This window comes from Rousettus aegyptiacus, unplaced genomic scaffold (assembly GCF_014176215.1).
Source record: "Rousettus aegyptiacus isolate mRouAeg1 unplaced genomic scaffold, mRouAeg1.p scaffold_m13_p_5, whole genome shotgun sequence".
Classification (NCBI taxonomy): Eukaryota; Metazoa; Chordata; class Mammalia; order Chiroptera; family Pteropodidae; genus Rousettus; species Rousettus aegyptiacus.
Genome location: NW_023416308.1, coordinates 101,116,641 through 101,141,949, shown reverse-complemented (window position 1 = coordinate 101,141,949; position 25,309 = coordinate 101,116,641). Strand labels below are relative to the sequence as shown.

Here is a 25,309-nt window from a genome sequence, read left to right as displayed (position 1 = left end):
AATTTCTCCAAGGTTCACATACTCTCCTGCTAATTAAAGGGGTCTGATGGAGACAAATTTGTTCAAAGGAAATGTAGAGCAGGGTTCATAAACCATTGCTCCTCCAGACAAACCTGCTGGTGGGTTTTAGGATGCAGTTTTAAAAATTAAATTTTAATGTGCACTTTCTAGTTTACACAGTATCTACTGTCTTGGGTTTTCACATTTTGCCTCTGAGTATACAACTTGTTTACAATGCAACCTCTGGTCATTATGTTACAAACTGGACTGGAATTGCTTCATTTACAACACAATTCTATTTCTTTAACAATTATGTCGAATGTGTATTTCTAAGGTTCCACAAAGATGATTTTGCTGGCCTGTGATTTGATCTATGAAGATGTTTTCTGCTAGAAAATATGCTAAAAATGAAAAATTGATCTCCCCACTGGTTAATCCAAATTGTAAAGCTTTCTTATTTGAAAAACATCATTCAGGACCAAGTGTTCTTTAGGTTATAATCTACTGCGCTCAGAAAATTTAACTTAGTCAGGGACTATTTTATTTTGAGAAGACGTATCAACATAGCTCTACCCAGTGATGACTTTCGGTCTGTCCTTCTGCCACTTCCCAGAGACCTGTTAGCCACTCCAGTCAGGAGTAAAGGAGGCTCCCACACCTAAGAACCAGACACCATCATCTCCAGCATTAGTACAGTTGAGAATGCAAACCATGAATATTTACACCTAGCAGGGTCCTTTGTGCCCAACTCTGAGAGACAAATGGTATTTCCAGTAATAGTTTATTGATTTCCAAATGCACAGGGGCGCTGAGTCCAAACATCCTGGGATAGCAGTAAATCTCTCTTACAAAATAATTTACAGTATGAAAATGATATACTGAAACATTAACTCAAACACACAGTTCCCTTGAAAGATTGAGTGTTCCCTTGTTTAATGGAAAGGGTAGAAGGGGAAGATGACTGAGGAGGGAATGTGTGCACAGAAAATCAGGCAGAGAACAATGGGTTCATGGGTTCTTCCCACCCATGCAGTGTGGCCTGTCACTGTAGAAAGACTCGTCTGGTTTAACTCCCATTAAGTACAAATCTATTGTCCCCTCAAGGCCATATCAAGCCCAGCATGGGCTCCGTGGCATTTTTTTTTTTTGCACCAGTTTACTCACAACTGTCTTTAATTTATTTTGATTTTCCTGCTGTGATGCTTGTTCTGCTGTTTCTGGTGTGTTCTCAGTTCCAAACGCTACTGTTCTACCTCGCAGGCCTCCGAGAGGGCAGGAGCTGCCTGGGCTTCATGGCACTGAAGAATGGGCTGGGGTGGGGCTTCGGAAACGCTGCTGGGTGAAGGCAAAATTAGTGAGATCCGCAGTCTCCCCTGTGGGACTTCTCTTTCTCTTAGGGCTGGGCTGGATCCATCCATAATGAGATTTGTTTTTTAAAAAGATAATTCCAGATGTGCTAGGCAACACTGCTACTGATTTTATCAGAAAGCATGGGTTGAACAACCATATGTGAATGTGAATTTCAGGTACTAGCAGGAGAATATTTTCTAGGTCGGGGAGAGGACTCCTAGGCCCTGCCACTATGATAAGTTATGAATTCTGGAGCTGTGCAATCAGACTTGACTGGAATGGTCAGACTCTTGGGCGATCAAAATGGCTGGGCAACCAAATTTCCCATATCAACAGACAACTTGGAGTAGGGCTGAAGTAAAATTTCCTTCAGGGCTGTCACCTTGGTGGAATACTTTAGTAGCTGACAACATTTGCCAAGGAGTTGTCTTCTTGTTAGCATCTTGTAAATAAGCACCTAAGTTCAAATTATCTGGTCACACTTACAATCAGGGCTGGCAGAAACTTTTGCTGTGGTTTGCAAGACAATGAAGGGGCTGCTCTGAATTTCCCTTAGTTCTTAAATTGTGTGTGTGAGTCTGTGCATGTATATACACACATACATATCACGCGTGTGTGTATACATACACATGTACATACCAGGTATCAGCTAGAAAGTCTAGATACACTGGACTTCGAATGACCACATCTTCACAGAGCACAGAACGGGCTGGGTTTACTACAATATGAAGGTTTCCTTTTCTGCAGCAGTACAGCAGCAAATAAAGTGAGAGCAGAAACCCTTCACTCTTACTATTTCTGAGAAGTTCTATACTCTTAAAGGCCTAGAAACTATTTATGGGAGGCCGCAACTCCTGGGGACAGGCTTAAGTTAGCAATGTGTACTTAATGCATATGCTAAAGTGGAAGAATAAAGCTACGTCTATACCATTTCTGAGCCCAAGCTACAGAAACAAAATGAAATTTTGAAAAAGAATTCACAAAGTGGGATGGTCAGACTGTAGCAGGGGAACCTGAAGCCTCTTCTCCCTCTGTACTTTAGCTACGGCATGGGTCACGAAGGTGAGGAGAGCTGGGTTCAAAATCTGGCTCTAACATTTCCTAGCTGTGTAACTCAGTGGAAGTGACTCTTCCACTCCAAATCTGTTTTATTATCTGAGAACAGGGGCGTACGACAGGGCCTGGCTCATAGTTAGTCCTCAATATAGGTCATTTCCCTTCCTGGCTGGCAGAGCTGTGACTCCAAGCACTTTTTGGAACTGCCCTAGATTTAAAGACAACAAATCAAAGGACAAACTCCCTCTCAGCCCCAAGACACCCAATATTGGGAAGGCAGCCAGAGACTGGGGATAGGACCCAGTTCATTCTGAAGATATTCACTACCTGCCTCCTTTGCTGACTTGTCCCTAGGGATTTCTGCAAAACCCGCAGCCTGAATCCAGTCAGGACACAATTTTGGGCAGTCTAACTTTTACTGACCTGGCAGGAGGGAAGCCTCATACTGCTGGGGCTTAAGGCTGAGCAGCATGTTCCAGCTTTGGGGGGAGCCGGTGCCCCCACAGGAAGCATCCTAGTTCTTACATCGATAAATGCTGCCAGCAGGAACTTAGGAGCCCGGGCAGAAGCTGCTGCGCTGTTTAATGCTTTGCTGGTTAAAGTTTTATCAGGTGCTGAAGACAGCAGGAGCCCGAAAGCCAAACCTGAAATCCTTTCTAAATAAAAAGGAAAAGCGCTTTCCTTGAGGCTTACGGAGATATGATAATTTATTAAGACAGGTCGGCATGTATTTTTATATTTCTGTTAATATCCACAGCACAAATACTTGGGTTTCCCAAATACTGATTTAAAGTGATAATATATGATTGGGTATGGTGAGGCCAATGAACTGCCCACTGATAAGGCTACTATTTAGAGATTTAAAAATAATTATTTGGGAAAGATAACACAAGCTTCCAAATCCTAAAGACTTCTTAATCTTCTGATTTTTAAATAGAGGCTATCTTTCTTTAAGGGTAGTTTTGTTGGATATGGCTGGGAGTTGTAATTAGTGGTATGCCAAATTCTCCAGCTTTTGTGGGCAGATAGATAAAACACTGAAATTGCGTAAGCCATTTGTTAGCCACCAGTTTGAGAGAAAAAATATATATATATATTTTTAACAATCCGAACTCCTCTCAAATTTATAAGTCCTGACACATTTAGTGAGCTAGGATAATCCTAACCTGCCTAGTAGCTTCCTGGCATAAAGGAACAATCATTTCATAGCATGCACAGGTTTGAACATAATATAAATAGAGTTTCTACAGTTAAGTAGGTATTGTTTCTGCCTCAAAACCATCTTGTACACACACACATCGGCTGGCCCTAAAGCTCTGTGATAGGCACCCGGGTCACACACAGGCAGGCAGAGAGAGATTTCCCCCAGTCCAGGCTCCTTTGATTCTGCCTCAGAGGCACTAGAAGTCTAGACTCCAAATCAGCAGCAACCCCAAGGCTGTTTGGATGCAGTTAATTGTACTTCTCAGAAATGAACACCAAAATACCACTAAAGGCAGTGGAGAGGAAGCACATACCCCATCTGTAAATAAAAATTACCTGCAAAGTCTCCCATTTTATATTAACTAAGTTTATGAGTACGAACATTCTATTTCATCACATAACTGGGTTTGTTTTATTTAAAAATAAGGTCATCTCCTGACTCCAAACATTTCTTAAGTAACATTGATGTTTCGGAAGATGCAGGTTATTTAGCTTGCAGTTTTGTATTCTCTAGGACATCACTGCTCGTTTGAGCATGAAACACTTGCTTGTAAGGGAACGTGATTTGGAAGTGAAAAGCTAGAAGTCCAACCACGATTGTGTCTCTGCTCATGTTACTAAAGAGGAGAAAGCAGGGCAGGGAGATGATCTGGAGATTCGTTAGTGGGGAGTGCCAAGGGAAGAGGGGTTCCTGCTGGAGTAAAAGGAGGGTGTAGACGGAGCTCAGAGACGGATTCAGCACACCACAGAGTGACAAGAATTCTCCCCACACTGCATTTAAGCCAAGTTAGACTAGGCAGGTGGGGGAGGGGTATGGGAGGACAGTAAAAACCTACAGTGAAATTCCCATTTCGTAATATACGTTCCACCTTTCATGTGACAAGATCCATAAAACCTGCAGAAGTCACCCAAATAATTCAGGTTCCATCAGATCCTTTAGTGACTATTTTGGAAACTCAGGCAATCTGAGTTCAGAAATAATGATTTCAACTTTTAATCAGATATCTTTGGTCCTCCTTTTTTTTTTTTTTTTGAGGTCATTTCCTTTCTACCTCTTCAATCATTTTTTTCATTTTCACAGCACTGAATTATGAATCTGAAGTCCTGGATAACCTCACGTACTAAAAATATCTCTATATATTTCTAAATTTTAACTCTTTCTCCAACCCTGTTTTCGAGCCATCCATCTTATTTCATGAAAACACACATTCACAAATGTATAACTGGGCTTTCAGAGACTATTTACGTGGGTTCAGTCATACTTTGCCCTCATTTATTTCATGCTTCAATATAAATAGAGTGGGGTTTTATTAGCAGGTATGGAAAAAAAAAATTGACTGCCCTTCAAGATTACTCCAGATCCTTCCTAATGAAAAGATAGCATTTGTGTATACGATATTATAGGGGCTGACTTTCCTGAGTGAGTTCAAAGCAGCCACTGAGGGATTACCCGAAGGACCCTTCTGAATTGCTCCTGGTTGATTGATCACAGGGGCACTTTTCCTTGACCTATCACACAGTCAGTAAGCATAAAACTGGTCATCCGCTGAAGAGATATGTGCCTGCTGTGTGAGTCTGGGGTTGTATCTGGTGGAAGAACATTTGTTGCCGGGCAGCTTTCACAGAAATCAGAAGCCGTTATATATACGCTGTCACATACACACAGGGGAAGGAATGATTTTCCACTGGGGATGGCAAGTCTTCATGTGTCCTCTTCTTCACCGGCACCACTACAAAGGAAAGGAGAGCCAGGTGAGTTAAGACATCATAAGAAGGGAGCAGCCTAGTCTACTGGTTGAAGGCACAGGCTGTTGTCAGACATCCCTGGATTCTGGTCCTAACCCTACCACCCACTGCTGGGCACTGTGGCTGTGGTCAAGTCACTTAGCCTAAGTTCTGATTTACTTGACTACAGGGATAATGATGATAATAAAATCTACTTTCTTGGGTTTTGGGGGGACTAAGTAAGATAATACATGTAAGATGCACAACGCAAGGTATACACAATAAGGAGCAGGTAAGGTAATAATTTTTTAAAACTTACTTGACAAAATAAGTTGCTGGTAAAAATAAGCAGTTTGACTTCCCCTAAGCCTTAAGTCATCTATTGTTAGGGAAGACAAAAAGAAGCTATCATTCTGTACTCCCAATGGCACTTCTCACTTGGAATAAAGCCAAGGTTTCAATTCATGCCACAGGGACAGTCACTGGGTTCAAATGTCACTTCTTCAGAGAAGGTACTCTATGTAGAAATCCCTGATTACTCTCTATCTCCGTCTTATTTATTTCTTTACCCTGATCGCATCTTATAAATTGTTTGCTATTTACTCTCCCCTCTACCCCTTACTAGAGCATAAAAGGATAGTGATACTGTCTATTTTACTAACTACTGTTTATCTAGCACTAGTATTGTGTTAGGCACATAGCAGTGTTCAATAAATACTTTTTAAAAAGGGAGTAAGGGAGTGAGAAATAAAAATGACAGGAAGAGAAGAGGGAGGGAGTCATTACTGCCCTGACCAGAGGATCCCAGATGTCAGTGATATTCCAGTGGCCAAAATAATGAGTTGAGCATCCCAGAGGCTGGCTCAGAGCTCAGATGCTCAAGGTTACAGCCTCCCTGGCTTGGTACTGGGAAAGAACACTGTTAATAAAGGGAGGGGACAAGAAGGCAGGGCTAGAAAAGGGAAGGGGGCAGGAGCAACCGAACACTGCTCACCCATTCTAATATTCCTCATAACAACTCCAGGATGTAGGGACTATTATTTTTATTATCCCCATTTTCCATACTAAGAAAATGAAGCTCAGAGATGTAAAATCCTCAGTCACATAGTAAGGTTTGTGTCCTTAAAACTTAAGGATTAGTTTTGGCTGGATCAAGTCCGAAGTAGTCGAGCTAGGGTGCTTGGAAGGCAAGTAAAATCTCCTTCCTCCAGAAGAGACAGGAACTAAGGAAGAGGAAAGCCTTGGAGTGCACCAGCTCCCAGCTATGACTTAGAAATTTGTTTCCTCACAAGTATCTTTGTCTATATAAAAGCTGTGCTCTTTTACATCCATTTGGGAAAGGCTTTAAAGGAAAATATCCTAGGCAACTAAGTTGCAGTACTTCTGCTAAGGGTGAAAATATTTCAAGACATAGAGCCTGACATCAAGGTAAGTGTACTCTAAAGAGCCAAAAAAACCAACTCAGCAGCCATCACTATCCAACACTCTGCATTCCGTTTTCCTGCCTGTGGTCCAATCATGGAATGAAAGGAGCATGATGGGAAGGGCTGGACAGTGGATCGCCATTAAGCAGCAGTGTCTGGTGGCATCTGTCCCAAAGGGAACAAAGGATCTTTTATGAAAGTTTCTCACCAGAATCAAGGCACAGTTGGAACTGGCGTCATATTCTCTCCCTTGGTATTATAGCCAAAGCAAGCTCTTATTGTTCTCTTGTCAATTTTCCTTCAAATTCAAGAGGTCTAGCCTGGTGACTGTGCCCTTTCCTTAAGCTACAGTTCGCTTTCAGCATTCCTGAGATGCATAGTTTAAAGGGTTCATGAGCCTACCGGAAATGTATACAAAATTTTGTCTGGGTGTTCCTCTGTCTGAGGCCATAATTTTCATCATATTCACAAAGGTCAACACCCCCTCCCCAACTGAGTATATAATAAAATTATAAGTAAATTAAGTTCTTTTTGAGTTGCCAGGTTCATTACTAGAAGACTTGTAGAGCTGTCTTGGGGAAAAGATCATAAGCTATGACTGATACAATCTTTTCACATTACCCTAAAAGACAGCCATTCATGGGCCTGAATGATATAGTTCATCTCACAGTTTAAAATCTGAGAACTTGGGATTCTGGCATATCACTGATTGAGTCTTTCATCTGCTGAGTATTTACTGACTGCCAACTGAGTGTTAGGCATGATGCTAGGCACGAGTAAGATGGACACAGTAGTTGCACTCCTGGACTTACGGCCTAGTAAGTGAGACACGGACAGAGATAGAGACAGAGGCATCCTACTTTGATCTACCTCCTTCTCGTCCTGAATTAATACCCACTTCCACCTAACTTTCCTCCAATGTTCCTGGCTTTGGCATCTAAAACATTACATTCTGGAGCAAGTATGTTCTTCTCCCCAAATGCCTTTCAAACATCTGGAGAGCAATAGTATCTTTCTTTACTTGCGTGGGGATTTTTTTTTTTTTGACAACGACTCCAGACATAATGGAATACGGTATTAAATAGAAAGAAAGGCTGAGTTCTTTGGTTCTGACCCTTCTACTTGAACAGATCTCTATAAAAGTCGGCCCCTGCCAAACACTCGTGAGGTCAAATACTGAGCAATGCCTAGGTTAACTGGTCTCAGTTACAGACTGATCTAGTTTGAGAGTGCTGTTGTATCTAAGAGCAGTGATTTTAAAACTGGGGTAACATATACCCTTGTGGTACATAATAACATATACCCTTGAGGGGGTATCTGGGAATGGGTAATTTTAAGGACATAATACATCGTCTATCTGTAGACTAAGAATTCACATTCAGAAGTGAGATGGTTGTCATGAGGTGTGTACTAATAAGTTTATTTGAATTGAAAAACAAATCAGGCTTGGATCTGACAGAAAGCAAGACTAATTTGACTGAATGGTTTGACCACAAACACCGTCTTTGTCAATTAGATTATAAAGTGAATCTTGTCTGTAAATTTAATAAGCTAAATCTTCAGTACCAAAATTTCAGCAAAAACATTCATACTATATAATCTGTCAGAAATCACATCCTTTTCTCATCCTCTAAACTTGATATATAATTTCAGGATTTAAGTTAAAAATGGGCAAGGAGGCATATAATTTTTTTAAAAAATATTTTAAGAGTATAAGAAGAAAAAGTTTAGCTAAAGGAACTGAGAGTTCCTAAATCCTGACTGGGAGGGTGGTCGGGCATTTAACACTGCCCGGGCTGGGGATAGGGGTCAGAGTGACACAGTGAAACTAAGGATCCTAGCCTGAAGAATGCTGTGTCCCCTCTGCCAGCGGGCACACTGCCTGATGAAGAAGTTCTTTTATTTTGATTGCGTGTCTGTGAAGTTGAAGGAGCTGTTAGAGGCATGCCACAAGCCCCAGTCATATCCAGCCCCTAAACATCCTCTGGTAAAGTGATTATGATCAAGGAGTACTTTACTTCCTGATGATGTTTTAGCCAGTCCATATAGGCAGGCAGCTCAGCTTTTCAGCTTCTATCCCCAGAGGAGGCGGCTACAGAGGAAATTAATAAGAGAGGTGACAGGCACTCTGACCTTATAAGTTTAACAGTTTCTTTTCCTGAGACTATGACACATCTTAATTTGATTTGGCATCACTCATATCTGCTGAGTCCTTGGCTATTTATTGCTGCAAAAGGATAATTCAGCTCAGGAACATAGAGAAATTAAGGGGTATCAACAAGGGAGGAAGGCTAGATTCAGCTGAAATCAAAAAGATTTAGTATTCTCCAAGAATGAAGCCACACAAGTATTGCACAGGAGCTAATCAGAAAGTCTCTATTCACCATTTGAGGCTGTGGCTGCCCAGTTACAGTAAGTATGCAATCGGCCTGGCTCAGGGAATGGGCCAAATGCCCAGACCCAGAAATACTCCTCTACTAGACAGAGCAGGGCTGCCACTTTTGTCTTCCCTGTCACCTGCCCCAATAGCTGGGGCTGAAAGTGAGGGGGTTAGTGTGCTATAGGGGATAAGAACTTGCATATTTAGAAGCCACTTGTGGAACTGAGATATAAGATAAAATAAAATGTCCTCAGTTTATCCTGGGTTAACTGAGAAAAACATGAGAGGACTTCAGAGTTCTAGTCCTGGCTTTGCTGTATGACTCTGGGACCCAGTTTCTTCAAATGGGAAATTTGGATGCCTTGCATTATAAGTAAAATTTAGGAAAATTCCAAACCAGACAAAAGTTAAGTTCTTTTCCAACTTACAAACTTGCTGAGCTAATTAATTAGCTCTCATTTATACTATTTTCTCTCTTGCTTCCTGTGCATTTCTCTTTCCCATTCCTCCCAATTCAATCTGAAGACTGGCCTCGATGTTCCAAGTTCTTTTACCTCTTTTTCTGGCTGGGCCCAAACATCAGGTTAATTAATAATACTGTTTGATAAATACCTAGTACAGACTCAAGAGTAAGCTCTGGTTTGAGCAACAAGCTCCATGATTCCCCGATTCATCATGATTCTTAAAAAAGTCTAAAGTGACTCTAGCCTTGTTTTTTTCTCAAATCACAGGAAACACAGAAAGAAGGGCTTTTCTTTCTCTAGATCATTCTACTTTATACTGTGACTTTTCTCTCCTTTAATAATAACCACTATTTACAGAGGGCTGACTTTGTGTTCCACATACTGTGCTAAGTAATTCATAGTTACACAAACTTGTCAAACTCCCTAACAGTAGCTTTTGGATAGGTATCATCAAATCCATTTTACAGAAAAGAAAATTGAGGCCGAGAGAAGTTACATGGCTTATTCAAGATACACAGCTTGTAAAATGGTAGATCTAGATTATGCGGACTCCAGAACCCTCAAAAATGAAACAACTTGGGTAAGAGGTGAGACATGTACCTATATCTTCTGGCTTCCAGTTACCTAGCCAGTAAGTAACAGCCACTAAAATTATATAAGGCCCAATTTTTTCACCTAAAAATGGGATAATAATGTCCTACCTGCAAGGGCTGTTATAGTGAGATGGAAGGCACATGCAAGTTCTTTTTTAAGATGAAAAAAAAAAACGCCAGGTAAGGCTGGGATTACTATAGAAGGAACAGGAAATACAGACACTGGGTTTGTCTCTCAGCCCTCACAGCTGCCTCTGCCTCTACAAACCTTCAGAGGTGCCTCTAAGACAAGTTTGGGTCTCCAGCTTTGCCTCAGGTCCACACTCTAACCACACTACCGGGTTTGATTTCCGTGCACCTTGAGACTTGTTCACCATTTTTATAGGAGGCTACCTTTGCATTCCCTAGGGGCTGTGTATATGGTGTCCTGTTCCTATGAAAGATGGAAGGGCGCCAGCAGGCATGTCAGGCAGTGCCCTTCGGTAGGGAGATACTTGAAGAGAAGTAACAGGCAGACTCATTAGCCTGAGATGTCCCATCTGTTCTTAGAACTCCTCTCTTTCAATACTGAGTCTTCTGTTGCTACTGCTGCTGGATTTAAATGGAATAATTTCTAGCCTTTTTCTTTAAATTCAGAAAGTAACTTTTTTTTGTTGATCTGTGCTTTCTGTAACAAGTATTGCTTCTATAAAAAGGGAAAAAATACCTATAGTGTTATCCACCAGTGATAATTACCATTAACACATTGAAATATATTTGTCTATATATACCCCTTCATGCATATATTAAAATATTTACTTCACAGGCTCTTTCATAATCTGCTTTTCCAGTCAAGTGACAATCATCACTATCTTCTTATCAAGAATTATATTTCTATAAAATTATGATCCATAATTGAATGGTATAGATTTACCATGCCTAATATTGGACACCAATTATTTCTACCTTTTCACTATTACTCATACCTTCATGACACACATCCAGGTGGATGCATTTTTAGGTTCACCCTTAATTGTTTCCAAAACTAATATTTCCAGAAGGGAAACTTATGTCAAAGGGTATGGTTTTGTATTTAATTATTAACTTTGTTTTAGAGTAACTTAACATTTAAAGAAAAATTACAAAGATAATACAGAGGGTTCTAATACCTACTTTCCTCTATTATTAACATCTTACATTAGTATAGCACATTTGTTATCGTGAACCAATATTGGTACATTAACATCAATTGAAGTTCATATTTTATTCAGATTTCCTTAGTTTTCCCCTAATGTTCTTCTTCTGTTCCAGATTTCACCCAAATACATTACTTTTTGTCATCACCTGTCCTCAGGCTCATCTTGGTTGGGATGGTTTATCAGATTTTCTTGTTTGTGATTACCATAACGGTTTTGAGAAATACTGGTCGGGTATTTTGTAGAATGTCCCTCCATTGGGATTCGTCTGATATTTTTATCATGATTAGGCCATGGTTATAGGCCTTTAGAAACTACAGAGGCAAAGTGCCATTCTCAACACCTCATATCAAGGATACATACAATCAATATGACTTAGTTGTTGATGATGACCTTGATTATCTAGCTGAGACAGTGCTTGTTAAGGTTTTTCCACTGAAAAGTTACATTTCCCCTTTTCCCATACTGTCCTTTTTGGAAGGAAGTCACTACAAGCAACCTACACCTACCTAAGGAGTGAGGAGTTATACTCCCTATCGTTGAGGGTTGGGTAACTACATAAATTATTTAAAATTCTTCTGAACATAAGATTTGTTTCTTCTCCATTTATTTATTTATTCAATCATTTATTTATATCAGTTTGGACTCGTGGATATTTATTTTATACTTTGGGTTATAAACCAATTATTCTGTTGCTCAAAGTGTTCAGCTTTGGTGTTTGGGAGCTCTTTTGTTCAGTTCTGTGACCCTTTGATATTCCTCCATCAATGTGTTGTATGTTTTTGTTTGTTCGTTTATTGAACACTTATTAACTTTATGGCACTACAAAATGCTCCGGGCTAATCTTGCATATTTTCTACCCTAGTCCTAGAATCAGGTAGTTCTCCCACCATCAAAGGACATATATTTTTAAAGGTATTTGATATATTATTATTAAACTACCTTCCAGAAATCATCTTACAGTAATTTACAGTCATTATTCATGTAAGTTTGAGAATGCCCATTTTTCCCACACCCTTGCCAACACTAGGTCAACTGCAAAGTGTCTCCTAGGATGAGACTGTGGGGTGTGTGTGTGTTTCTCCTCTTTGAAATAAATTCCACGTAATTATTCGGTTTGCTGTTGAACTTCAAGAGGAAAAGCCAGAGAGGCAGTAAGCTTTCTTTTTTCTCTGACTCTCTGTTGGCCTTCCCAACCTCCCTCCCCTCCCCCCAGCACTGCTGGATTTCTCATAACTGATGACCTCCTATGGTGACTGCTGAAAAGAACCTTTCCCGAACCCTCTATTAGGGCCCAGGCAACTCCAGGGGGTGGGGGTTTGAAGTAGAAAATAGCCCAAGGGTTTACCTTCCCTGCCTGCTTTCTGCACCTTCAGGAAATCCACCTGACCCAGTTTCCTCATCTTTTCTTGGCAAGTGAATAATGGAAACAAAATCTCTCTCAAGCAGTTTCCTTTCACGGAAATCTTAAACATAAGATTTAAGAAAATGCTAGACGTCAAATTGCCTGTTGCCTTAGCTGCTGTATCTTACACATTACCAAAGGGAGAGGGAGAAACTATCAATAAATAAAATACACTCTTGACACTAATCTCTAATCTCTATATGAATGGTAAGCTATTCTTTTCTTTAATGTGTCTCAGATTAGTTCTCAGTAACTTTGAGTCCCATGATGACTTTGATTGAGGTCCTCAAGTTGTAAAAATTGGAAATTGGAAGTATACCGACTCTCAAGAACTAGTGCTACTTCTCGTATCGCAGAGGGTTATGAATGTGGATGTGAGAGTTAGAAACACTTAGGTTTCAAGTCACAGCTTTGCCAGTTACTAGCTGTGAGATTTTGAGTTTGGCGTTCTCACCTGGAAATGGAGGACAATTTAGTACCTACCTGGAAGAGTTGCTGGGAGGATTAAATGAGGATTAATGTATATAGAGTGCCTGGTATGGTGCCTGGCATTTAGCAAATGCTCAACGCATTTTATGGTTACTCAGTGACATCAGATGAAGAAATCAAGGCTAAAAGGCTAAAAAGTCATACAGTGAGGTGATGGCGGAGTGAGGTTAATTGAAAGTCAGAACTTCTGGTTCCTGAATCCACCTTCGTACCTGCAAGCTCCATTTTCTCTAAGAATGCCATTTATTAACAAAAGAGCTCACACTGTTGTCACACATGCATTGCGCGCATCATGGTATCATTTGAATGGGTTCAAGATTCCTCCTCAAGCCTATTCTCTTGGTGTGTGAGAACAGGCTGTTTGTTAATAGGGAGAGTAAACAGCTATAGTTTTTTCGAGTAGCTGGTATGTGCCGAGCATTGTGCTCAAAACTTAGAAGCACCATCTCCGTATCCCATCGAGCCGACCAGCAAGTTCCGCGGAGCAGCCCGTTTGTCCGCTTCTCTTCCCCACTTCCATCAGCACCTCCCGCTTGAACTACTGCAGTTCCTTCTGCCTGATCTTCCCACGTCTGCTCTTTCACTACTGTTCAGTTTTCGAACTGCATTCAGAGTAATATTTTTAAAATATGTGACAGATTATGTTACTGCCTCACTTACAAATTCTTCAGTGGCCCACAGATCTCTATTTGACTTGGCCCCTGCCTACCTTTCTAAACTATTCTGTGCCACCCGAAGGCCACACTGGTTTTATTTCTGCCCCTCAAATAAGAAGAGCTTGTTCTTGCTTTAAGGCTTTTGCATTTGCTGTTCTGTCTCAAAAGCTCTTCCCCTCACAGTTTAGAATGACAGGCTCCTTAACATTCAGGTCTCAGCTCCAATGTCACCTTCTCAGAGGCTTTGCCAGACCAAGCAATTTAGAGTAGCCATCCCATCCCTGCACTATCACATCAGATGGTCGTATTGTCTTCACTGCATCAATCACCATCTAAAATTATTTTGAGACGGTAAGGGTCCTTAACTATTTTGCTCCCTGCTATCTCACCAGTACTTGATAACGTGCCTGGCACCAGTGAAACCTCAACAAATATTGTTTGAATGAATGAACAGTGAATGATCAAAACAACCCCATAAGTATTATTGATCTAAAAACCTTCCAAGGCTTCCCAGGCAAACAGTAGGCAGCTTGCTGGTCTTAGAGGTACTACCCAGGAATCTCAGGGATAGCTTATTTCTACAGGTGAACCCAGGTTCCATTTCTTTTCTGACCTTCACTCCTTTCATATACATATAGCACTACATTTCTTTTCTAATTGTCACTGCAATCACCGAGCACATATAACCACTGGGGGCACCAGGTGTGGATTAAAATGCTTTATCATAAACAATGGTTACTCTTACAAATGACTAAACCTTTTCTGTAAAGAATGGGTGTGTTTGATGGACAAGTTATGTGCCACTGAGGGCAAAGCAGAAACAAGCTCCCCCGCCCAAGAAAGAAACCTGAAGAACCAATTCATCTCCGTGAGGAAATGTTCTCATCTGGCTTCCTTATACAACAGCTGCACTTTGGGCAACTTCCAGATGCTCAAGGCAGGCTTGGATCCCAAAGCTTTACCCATCTACCCTTTGCCCTAATGATCCATGGAAAGAGAGAGGTGAGGACGGTATCAAGTCATCCAGACCAAGATGGAAGTAAATGGATGCTCATTCAGTGCTCCCCTCCTTCTCTCAGGTGAAACGGCGGCTGAGGCATGCAAGCCTGAGTGGGAGACCTGCGTTAGTTATTGTGGTGGTGGCGACAGTGGGAAAAGCACACAGCTAAGAATCAGAGACATGGCTTCAAGACTCCATTCCGGCATACATTAGCAGTTAAGACTTTCGGTGAAACCCCGCTTTCGACTCAAGTTCCTACATCTGTAAAATGAGGATAATGATACATGCAAGTACTCATTAAAAGTGCACTATTATAATTTGGTAGGCACAGAACTAATCATATCACCAACATTTTTGCATTTGGTTTTCATAACTATTCTCCTGTATAGCAGCATTAACACTCCATTTTACAGATAAAGAAAATGAGAAGCAGAGAAATGAAGTGACATTCTTAAAGTCCCACAGCTAGGCAGAGCTGGAATTACAACCACGGCCTAGGCCTTGTTTTAAACCTAGGGAAGGGAGACTCAATGATGACTGAAGGCAGCATAATCAGGGGACTTGTGGAGTCCACTTGGCTGCACTCATCAAGCCAGGTTACTGGAAATGCCTTATTACCATTAGCACAGGTGATCTCTGCTGATTGCTAAAGAATTTTCCAAGGCCTTCGTAGACTCAAACTCCAGTTTGGACACCGATTATCAGAAAACTTCCTCCTTGCTACTAGGGACCCCAATAATCTCTTATTTAAAAAAAGATACAGCTACATTTTTTTCACTTTTTACAACTATAGCCTGTTTATGACTTTCCTGTAGTAACCTGGTAACCATTTCTCTCAGATTCTTAACTTGGTTCTTGTGGGCTTCTGCAAAAGGGCGTGTAACCAAGACCCTTCTCCTAGACTTAGGACAGAGTTTCTTTGGTCAGACATCAGTTTCAATTCAAATCCCATCTGTCCTGAGGTGAGAGGCACCCAAGTCTTACTCTTTTAATTAGGCTGCATAAAAAATGTCTTTCAAGGCTTCAGCTGATTTTCACTCCATCCACCAGGCAAAAGAATCTGAGTTAAGTCACGTGATGCTCCTTGTCTGCCTTCAGGGAACCAGTGATGAAGGTAGTCTGATGGATCCCTTGCTTTGCCCATGTAGCCTCTAGGGATTCAGGGAGTCAGCACGCCTTAGCTGGCTCTATCGTAAATGTCAGTTTTTGCCACTTGAGCTTCTGAGAGGCTGAATTTATTTCCCATACACCATTTTGTCCCCAGTGTTTAGTACCACGCCTGACACTTAGGATGCATTTGGTGGCTGGCATATAGCATCTCTCGGTCTCCTTATCTGTGAAACACAGTCATCCATTCACTGTTTCTGTGAATAAATATTTATTGAGCACCCCCCCCCCAAATATGTTAGGCACTGTAATAGCTGCTGGCATTACAGCAGTGAACGAAAATGAAAAGGTTCATGTTCTTATGAAGCTTAGTTTCTAGTGAAGGAGACAACAACAAACAAGTAAACCAACGAATAATTTCAGATAACGGAAAGTACAATGAAGAAAATAAAGTGGGATGCTGGGATAGAGAGTGACAGGTGCGTGTGTGCTGGGGGCCACTTCAGGAAGGGGGAAACATCACGATCTACCTCTTAGAGTTAATACGAGTATTAAATGAGATAGATAATGGGTGTAAAGTGTTTAGCGTACTTACTAACAAGTAATGAGTACTCAACCACATCCAGCTACTTGTGTATTCCTCGTGTCCTGAAGTCAGTGGTTTCTCTTTCACCTCACAGTGGCTGCGCCTCTATCACATGCCAGTGCCAGGAATACAGAGGAGAATCAGATAGGCTCCCTACCCTTAAGGAGTTCACAGTCTGGCAAAGAATGAAGCCTACATATTATGAGAGAAAGAAGAAGTGGTAACTCCACCTACAGAGTCAGAGAAGACTACCATACAATGTTGACAGATGGATTAGTATTTTCCAGGAAGACTATGGAGCCAGAAGGAGGGCAAGCCAGGTGGAGGGAACAGCTTGAACAAACTCTTGAAGATGTGAAACAGCTTGGTATGCTCAGGGAGCTATGAAAAGTTCAGAATGGCTAGGATGGTGTGAGAAGGTACAGTAACGAAAAAAGTGTCTCGTCAGCAGCTCCTAATGCTTATCTTCATGGGCCATGCTTGAAATATCTCCTAAGAAGATGGGGCGGTGGAGGAGAATGTGGATGGCAAAGAACAGGAGATGAGAAGAGTTTCAGGACTCCATATGGCGTCTACCACACTGCCAACACTCCAAAATGTGAACAAGGGCTATGTTTAAAATATTCAGGCTGGGTTCTGTGTGATACTCCCTAAAGCAGCACAAACAGATGTTTCAGGGAAAAAAGAAAAAACAAACACCCAGTGGTAGCTGAACATAAAGCCTGAGTGGAGGGGAGGGGAGGCAGGCATCGAGTTGCTCAAATGTGATTATATCATCAGTGCAAGTCTGAGATCCAGCTTAGGAGAGTAATGCAGGTGCCAGTGCGTGATGTTGGTGGTCTAGAGCGAATGGACACACGCTCCCAAGCAGAGCCAAAGCCAAACTCACCTGTCCAAGAGTCTAAGGCCCATGCTGGGAGCAGTGAGAGGGCTCTGAAATGGGAAACAGGAAACTAGGTTTCTTGTGTCTAGTTAACAACTAGACATCTCTGCCAGCACATCTTCTCTGCGATAAGTATAACTACGGAGTGAACATTTGTGAAAATGAACCATTCAGACAGAGGCCTGGTTCCCTTGCCTGTTTATTATTCTGTCCTATCTCTGCCCTTGCAGTAAATACTCTTGTTATGAGTCTCCCTAGGAAACAGAAAAGAAGGTAAGAAAGCTATCCCCATCCCCAATATCCCAAAAGCTCATGATAGAGGCAACAGGTCTGAACTGCAGGAACCTGCCCCAATTGAGAAGAAGGCTGCTTGGTGCAGACAGCTGAGGAGATGAATATCACTTCCAATTGATACTCAGCCAATCTTACCAGAGGCTCTTCTTGAATTCCAGGTCATTGCTGTTAGATGAGAGAGCACTAGTCTAGCCAGAAGAGAGGAAGATGACCCAAAACACATGAACACACCAAGTAGGAAAGCCAAAGCAAAAAGAGGAAAGAGGAACTGAACACTGCATGTCTCTATCCTTCGCATGTCATCGCCCAATCTCAAGACTGAATAAAGTCACTGCTCTGAATCAAAGGGCTGCCTTAGGCACTGGAAAAAGTAACAGATACCCAACATGACATCATGTATCGCCACATTCAAAAGATCTCTTCACAATCCATTAAGCCTAAAGACTTTATCAAAGTTGTTCCTTTAGTCTAAGGTACTGCACTTCTGGCTGAGCTCCCCGGGTTAAAAATCGGTAGATATTATAAGACTGGAGTAGGCTATAGGATCACCATTAACCGCAGATGAGTTTCTGGGTAAGCCAGCTGTCATCTTAGAAGCTGATGAGATGAGGTGGATGGTTAATTTTTGCTGGAGAAAGAGAAACGATAATCTTTAAAGGGCCAGGACTACGGTATAAATAAATACAGGGTACTGAAGGAAGCAGATAAACATTATTAAAGACACATTCTGTCTTCCTCCTGAAGCCACCTCTGCTGACACACTCAAATGACATAATCCTACCACTTCAGACCTGTTTTCATCCATCTGCAGGAGAACCTGTTTATGGATGTCTCAACATACATCAGATGTCATAAGATTTATTTGTGATACCTGGAAAGCAATTTTTCTCCATTGGCTCAGTTACAGGGCCCAACCAGAGCAGACAATCCCAACAACCCAAAGGGCACCAGGAGAATGTTCCCCTTAGTACCAAGATGACCCAGGCACCCTCTCAGGCTACAGAATTGAGGAGCATCTATCAGCAATCTAAATGGCTCCTTGCTGTCAGACTCAGCTCTGGCTTTCAGACTGAGAGGAGAAGGATGAACACAGAGAAACCAAGGACTGAATCCAGTCCTTCCACTTATTGACTGGGTTCCCCCTTGGGCAAAACTTACTGCACTGGGTCTCAGCTTCCTCACTTGTAAAAGACAGTCAAGGATTTACAGATTCTGTATCAATGTAAAAGCATATAGCACATGGTAAATGCTCATTAAATGATTGCTTTTCTCATGAAATGGTATGCAAGGTAGTGTCTGCCTATACCAGACTATACGGCACATCCTTCTGTTCCCTTCTTCCTTCCTAGAAGAGATGATTTCTCAGGCTCTCACATTCTGAGTCCCGATCACAATTAAATTTTATATAGGACGATACATATACTGGATGGCTCTTCTACACCACAGGAGACGTTAACGAAAAGTATACAGATCTCTTGCTTTCCCCACCTACTCGCCCACTCACTATTTAAAACATTCCACTGCAGTCTTCACTCAGCCCAGCACAGAGGGGTAGCAGGGAGGGAATGACGACAAAATAAATATTTCAGCTAACTACTTTGGGGAAAAGATGAGAGAATTCTTTTAGGGGCTGTTTTTAAATTTAAAAACATTTGCTGTGAGATAACAAAGCCACTTTCCTCTAATAAAAAGTATTTTTAGGGCCCTTGGCTGAAATATATGCAAGAAAGAAAAAAACAAGTTAAAAAGAAGATAATTCTATATATAGAAGTTTAAGAAAAGCCTATGAAACTCCTTGTTTTATGTTCAGCTGGAAAGAGAAAGCTCATTTCTTCCCAAACTGCTTCTCTTAAGTCTGATTTCTCCCCACCACCCAGCTTTCTTGAGATATAACTGAGGTACAACACTGTAAGTTTAAGGTGTACAATGTAATGATTTGATACACCTATATACTGTGAAATGTTTACCACAATAGGGTTATTTATCACGTATTTTACCTCACACAATTACCATTTTGTTGTTGCTATGACTCAAGTCTGATTGCTGACAGTGCTTGGAGCTCTGGTGGGATGAAGGATGCTGGAGGCTGATCATACATGTCTATTTTTGCCCACTGAAGAGGATGGGAAGACCAGGCTTTGAAAAGGGGTTCAGATTAACTGTGGGGCCTAGCAACCAAAGCGGGAAGCACTGGCCCATGTGAAAGCCGCTTGGCTCTTACTCATGTTAACTGGCCTGAATGGTCACAAACATGTCTGTAAAGGACACTGTTGCTAAGGGGCAAAACCAGACTTTCAAATTAGGCCTAGCACAGAAATGTAAAAATGGTCTGGAGGAGGAGAGTAGAATGATTCCATGAATCTGACATTACTCCATACTAGAGGCTTTATTTTCTCTCTCATTCCAACTCCTCCCTCCCCTGCTCTCTGGTAAAGAACAGTAATGGCATTGAAATCCACAGATAATCCTTAAATCTCTGTGGCAGCTCCAGTTCTAAACTCCTCCTTCACACTGAGGGTTTTAACAGCTGTTAACAAGTCATAATAAGGACCTTTCTTGCTCTAGACTGGAATATTGATATCTTTTCTCTTTCTCTACTCAAATCATAACCAGTCTTCAAGTCTACATCACCCATGAAGGTTGACTACTCATCATTCATTTCTCAGACTCATAGTCTGGGTCCTGCCTGTAGAGCCAAGGGGAACTTCAGAGGTTACACTGTTCATGGGGAGTGGTAGAAATGCAAGACCCTGAGGGCTGGTGACAGGGATGAGAGCTAGAAGCAGCCTAATTAAGAGAATATGTGTGAGCCACGGGGGCAAGGCTGGAGTCAGAGCTGCTGAAGGGGGGCTAAGTGGCTACCTTGAGCAGTCAATCACATTCATGAACTGGAGAATTCATCACAAAAGTCCAAATTTCAGAAGGTCCAGGAAGGTTAGGAAGTGCAAAGTGAGCAGGACTACAGAGCTCGAGATGGAGAATGTGGACAGTAGTGGGCACTGGAAGTCTCTTTATGAAGTCCTGGCTGTGTGGTTTGGGGCAAAACCCATATTGTTCATGAGAGTCACACAAGACTGGGCATGAGGCACTTAATGTATAGTTCTATTTTTCTGGTATTGATCCAGGTACCACAGCTGTCTCCTGTGGTGCTATTAACTCAGTGTGATACTTGGCTTTCCCTCGCTAGCCAGAGAGCTGCTCGAGGGCATGTATTGTGATTGATCACTTACAATCCTGATTAGCAGCTGTGTGTCTAAGATTTGTGAAAAGAAGGCATGAGAGATTTGCATTCTCCCCCACTCCCATTTCCTATACCTCAATCACCTTCCTTTGGTGAAGTCATAGAAGGTTAAAAAAAAAAAAAAAGGGAGGCAGTCTAGGCCCCCAGGTGGCAGGCCATGGAATAACTGATGGTTGGCTCTAGTATATGCTAGATGACCCTAAGGGCACTGCATTTCTCCTCACAGTGGTAACAGAGATGCTGCTGAAATGTAGCTGCCCTTTGTTTGGTATCTTTGTTTTTATTTTGCTTTATTTTTGGTTGGTGTTAAGAATATAGGAATTTGCCTGTAACCTTAATCCTCTACTATTATACTTCCAGACACACCGAACAGAACAATCTTGGGAGTCACTCCTCCAGCTGCCTGCCAGCTAGCTGCTCAGGAACCCAACAACTTGCTTTGCTGGAGCAGAGTCTGCCTCCCTCCTCCAGTCCCCGCTACTTTCCCAGAGGTCAGCCACAAGTTCACATCAAGCAACAAGCAAGGATTACAAATTGAGTGCCTGCTGGGAATATCTTTCTAGTGTCAAGCAGCCATTAAAAGCACTTAAGAAAATCACAAAAGGGAGGTGAGAGAATACTTTGAGGAGAGCCACAGGACAGAGAGGGAGGAAGGGAAAGCATCAGCCTACCTCCTACCTTACAGGGAAAAACAGGCCATAAAAAGCAAAGTTGGTTCAAAAGAATGGACCTGCCTTGGGGAAACTAAAGAACACTGCATTTTTCAATCACTCTCCTGCTGGAGCTAAAACACTTCAGGGTGCCAGGGAAAACTTTTGTTAACTCAGTAAAATGACCATTTAAAACAACTGTTATTTTTTAAAAAAAATATTCAATGCACATGCATTACAATAAGTACTTAGAGATAATTTCTCATCCAATTTGTCTGTGAAGAAGACTTTATGATTCTCTTTTTACAGATGTCGAAACTGATTTTCAAAAAGGTCAAGCCATGACCACACTGGAAGCCCAGGTTTGTCCAATTGCAAAGCCAATGTTCTTCCTACCAAAAAGAATGTTGGGCTGAGCGGTGAATCCCTGCCAAGTCTGCATCATTTTGACCTACCTGTAAGTAGCTATTACTCCTGAATTACTTAGGTAGGTGGTCTATAGGGCAGAGTGGCCTTTCCTGTGCATCTGATTAAAGGAAGAGTGAGCCTATCTATCTTAAGTGGGCTGATGGAGTCTCTGATGGAATTTTCCGTCTTCTAGTTATCCATCAATAACCATCTAAAAGGAAAGGACTGAAGACTGAGATAAGTAGATAATGTAACCTTGGGAACATCACTTTCCTCTCTTTAGAATCCTCATCTGTAAAATGGGTCTAATAAAACCTATATAATAGAGTAGTTGTAGCACTATGTAAGACATTAAGGTCCCTAATATTATATCTGGCACAAGGCAAATACTTCATAAATGATAGCTATTACTGTAATTTCCATTTTATCTCAGAGAAACAGTTTTGGAAAATACACAGGATACACAGGTTTAGTATCAACTTGTTTTCATTCAGTAGGTGCCATTTATTATTGAAAAATTATTAAATATTGAGTTCGTTTCATGGCTAAGAACAACTACAACAAAAGAATGGTAGTGGAAGTACAGACAACTTGAGTTCAGGAAAGAGCAAGCCATATTCTCTCTGGGGCTGGTCCCTTCCCTTGCTGTTCAATCATCTTAGGGTAGACTATTAGCACAGCTATTTAGAAACTAGAAACTTAAACTAATATATACATATGGTGGGAACCTTGAGCATTTTAGGAGTTGACAGACAAGTGACTCTGCTTCTTGTTATACAGTCCCCTGATGACACAGTTGTTAGAGGAACTCTCTCATGATGGGCAGCTCCTCAGGAGAGCAGTTTGGGTCGGTTCCAGGTGTGCCTGCCAACTTAATCAAGCAGAAAGCAGTGAACAAGAGAATCAGACTGATACTGGGTCCTCGCCCAGGCTCCTTACTCTGACCCCAACAGGGGCAGGGAGACCCAGAGCTTCTCAGGTTTTAGTTTCCTACACTTCTGACTCAAAGCTACTCTGATGGTCACTGCGTCATCTGCTCTCTATCCACAGAAACCCAAAGCCACTGCTGTAAGAGACAGCTCCTATTCCCATCCTCATTTCTGTACTCCTTTCAGAAAGGCTTTTTTGTTGAAGCAAGACTAACCCTGCCCCAAGGCAAAAGTAAAATGTGCTTCCAATCACTGCCCCCAAGGAAAGGGGTGAGCAGGGGAAGACTGCCCAGGCATGCAGTGGGCTGAAAGTGTTTGCCTCTTGGCTGTTTTCTTTTAGAGGATACAGCAGGCATTACTGCCATTTGAATTTGCAAGAATGAGGCTCAGAGATTCAACTCAGAGCTAAATTCATTTGTGTTTTAACTAATCCTACCAACAGTATATTCGGTTCTACAGAATTTCCTGTAAAATAGTAAGCTTTCCAACATAGAACAAGTATTAGTAGCTTTTTGGCATGAAGGAAGCAAGAAAAATAACTTCTTAAAGGTTGCTGAAGTGGTCTTATCTGGGCTTATATTTCTAGGTAGATTTGGGAAAACTCGTTTTTTTCAAGTCTGTTTTTCAGGTATTGACAGAAGAGTCAGGTGATGCATTGTGTGAAAATTAAAGCTGTATAGACTCAGAAGGGAAAGTACTGCCTATGAAACAGAAAAGGACAGATACTAAAATTCCACAGCCTACTTTTTTAATTGTAGATTTTCAGCAATAAAAAGCTGGTGAGATTTAAGATCACTTAGGGCTATAGAGAGAAATTTTGTTCTCTCCCAAGCTAAATTTGAGAAAGGGTCTTGCCCTTTTCTGTTAAACATCTCCAGACTCACTGTGTGCACCTTGTGTATGTGTGTATAGACATATACATTTCCACATTCATATACACAAAGACACACCCATTCTTTATTGCTTGCCACCTCTATTCCTTCTTTAATTTGCCTTGTAATTACTGAATTAGTAACCCTAAACTGAGTAGCCAATTTTTATTAAGGGGCATCTCACACATGTTTAAAAGATTTAGCTGGAATAGATATGGCATAAAAATGTAGGATTTTTTTTTTTTTTTTTAGAAATTTAGGATACTCATATTGTTAACCACCATATCACCCCCTTTTTTAATCTCCTTGAAGAGAATTCGTAATACTGGGTCTTACAGGTTATCTTCCAGGTACTCTTTAACTGCTAAGATCCCAAGCTTTGAAAAGGATAAGCTTGGCACAGATATATCTAAAAAGATATCACCCCAAGAATCCCCTATAGACATACAGGCTAAATGTCTAGAGCATTATGGCCCACACACTGTTGAAAACATAGGGGAGGCCATTTTGGGACAGCTGAGTACCCCAGCCTCTTTACAAAGGATCTACATTCCATTACAATCTGGCATTTCAGACTCTGATTATCATCCCTCTATTTCACAGACAGACTTCTTGCCATAGTATCATTTCACATAACTAATCCCAAATTGAGCACATTCTGCTCCCCAGTGGGCCTCTAACTATTCACCCTCATTCTCAAAAAAATTGTATCAATGTGTGGCTGACGTGACATGGTGATTGCTGGCACCAAGGACATCAGCAACACTGCTGGTTATATGCACATGAAGTGAAGGCAAGCTCATCTTCGGGTACCTTAAAACCTGGGTCCTTCAATCAGCATGGCTTCTCTCCTCCATTCCTAATGAAATCTGACTATGATTTGTGTCCATTAAGTCACCCCAAACACCCTTTCACAAAGAAACCTGTTTGCCTAAGTTTGCTGATATGCACAGCAAATTACCTCCAACATGCCCTTCCAGGAAAAGGCCAGACTCTCATTTCAGGCACACAATTCATTCTGACCAAAACATTCTATCTGCTGCATAAATGCAAAAACATATGCACACACACAAGGTATCCCTCATTTCCTCTGGAGTAATGGGAGCCCAGGCAATACGTTAAGTATTCATTTTCCCACATAAATTAGAGTGGAGCATTGCAAACACCAGTGACATCTGCACAGATACAAAATGTATTCATTATGGTCAGTGCTATTACAATGAAAGGAGATGCACTCATAACGGCAGGACATTTGAAATAATGTGTTGCTAGATTCTGTGTCTGTAAAAGCAATAATGAAGAAACAAGAGTGTGTCAAATAAATTAAAAAGAGTAACAGGGGCATGAGGTGGTTTCAAGGGCTCTAAGCAATGTCAGTGAGAAGGCACATTCCCTGGAACCACAGGGAGAAAGTTACCA

General features: G+C 41.4%; 1 protein-coding gene across 1 annotated transcript in view; it reads right to left on the bottom strand.

Moving 5' to 3' along the window:
- Positions 1-764: 764 nt before the first annotated feature.
- Positions 765-25,309, bottom strand: part of TRIM44 (tripartite motif containing 44) — a 95,567-nt gene continuing 71,022 nt past the window's right edge. Inside the window, 1 exon segment of the mRNA XM_016123220.2 lies at positions 765-5,339. Coding sequence (XP_015978706.2) covers positions 5,312-5,339 — 28 coding nt within the window. The 3' untranslated portion in view covers positions 765-5,311.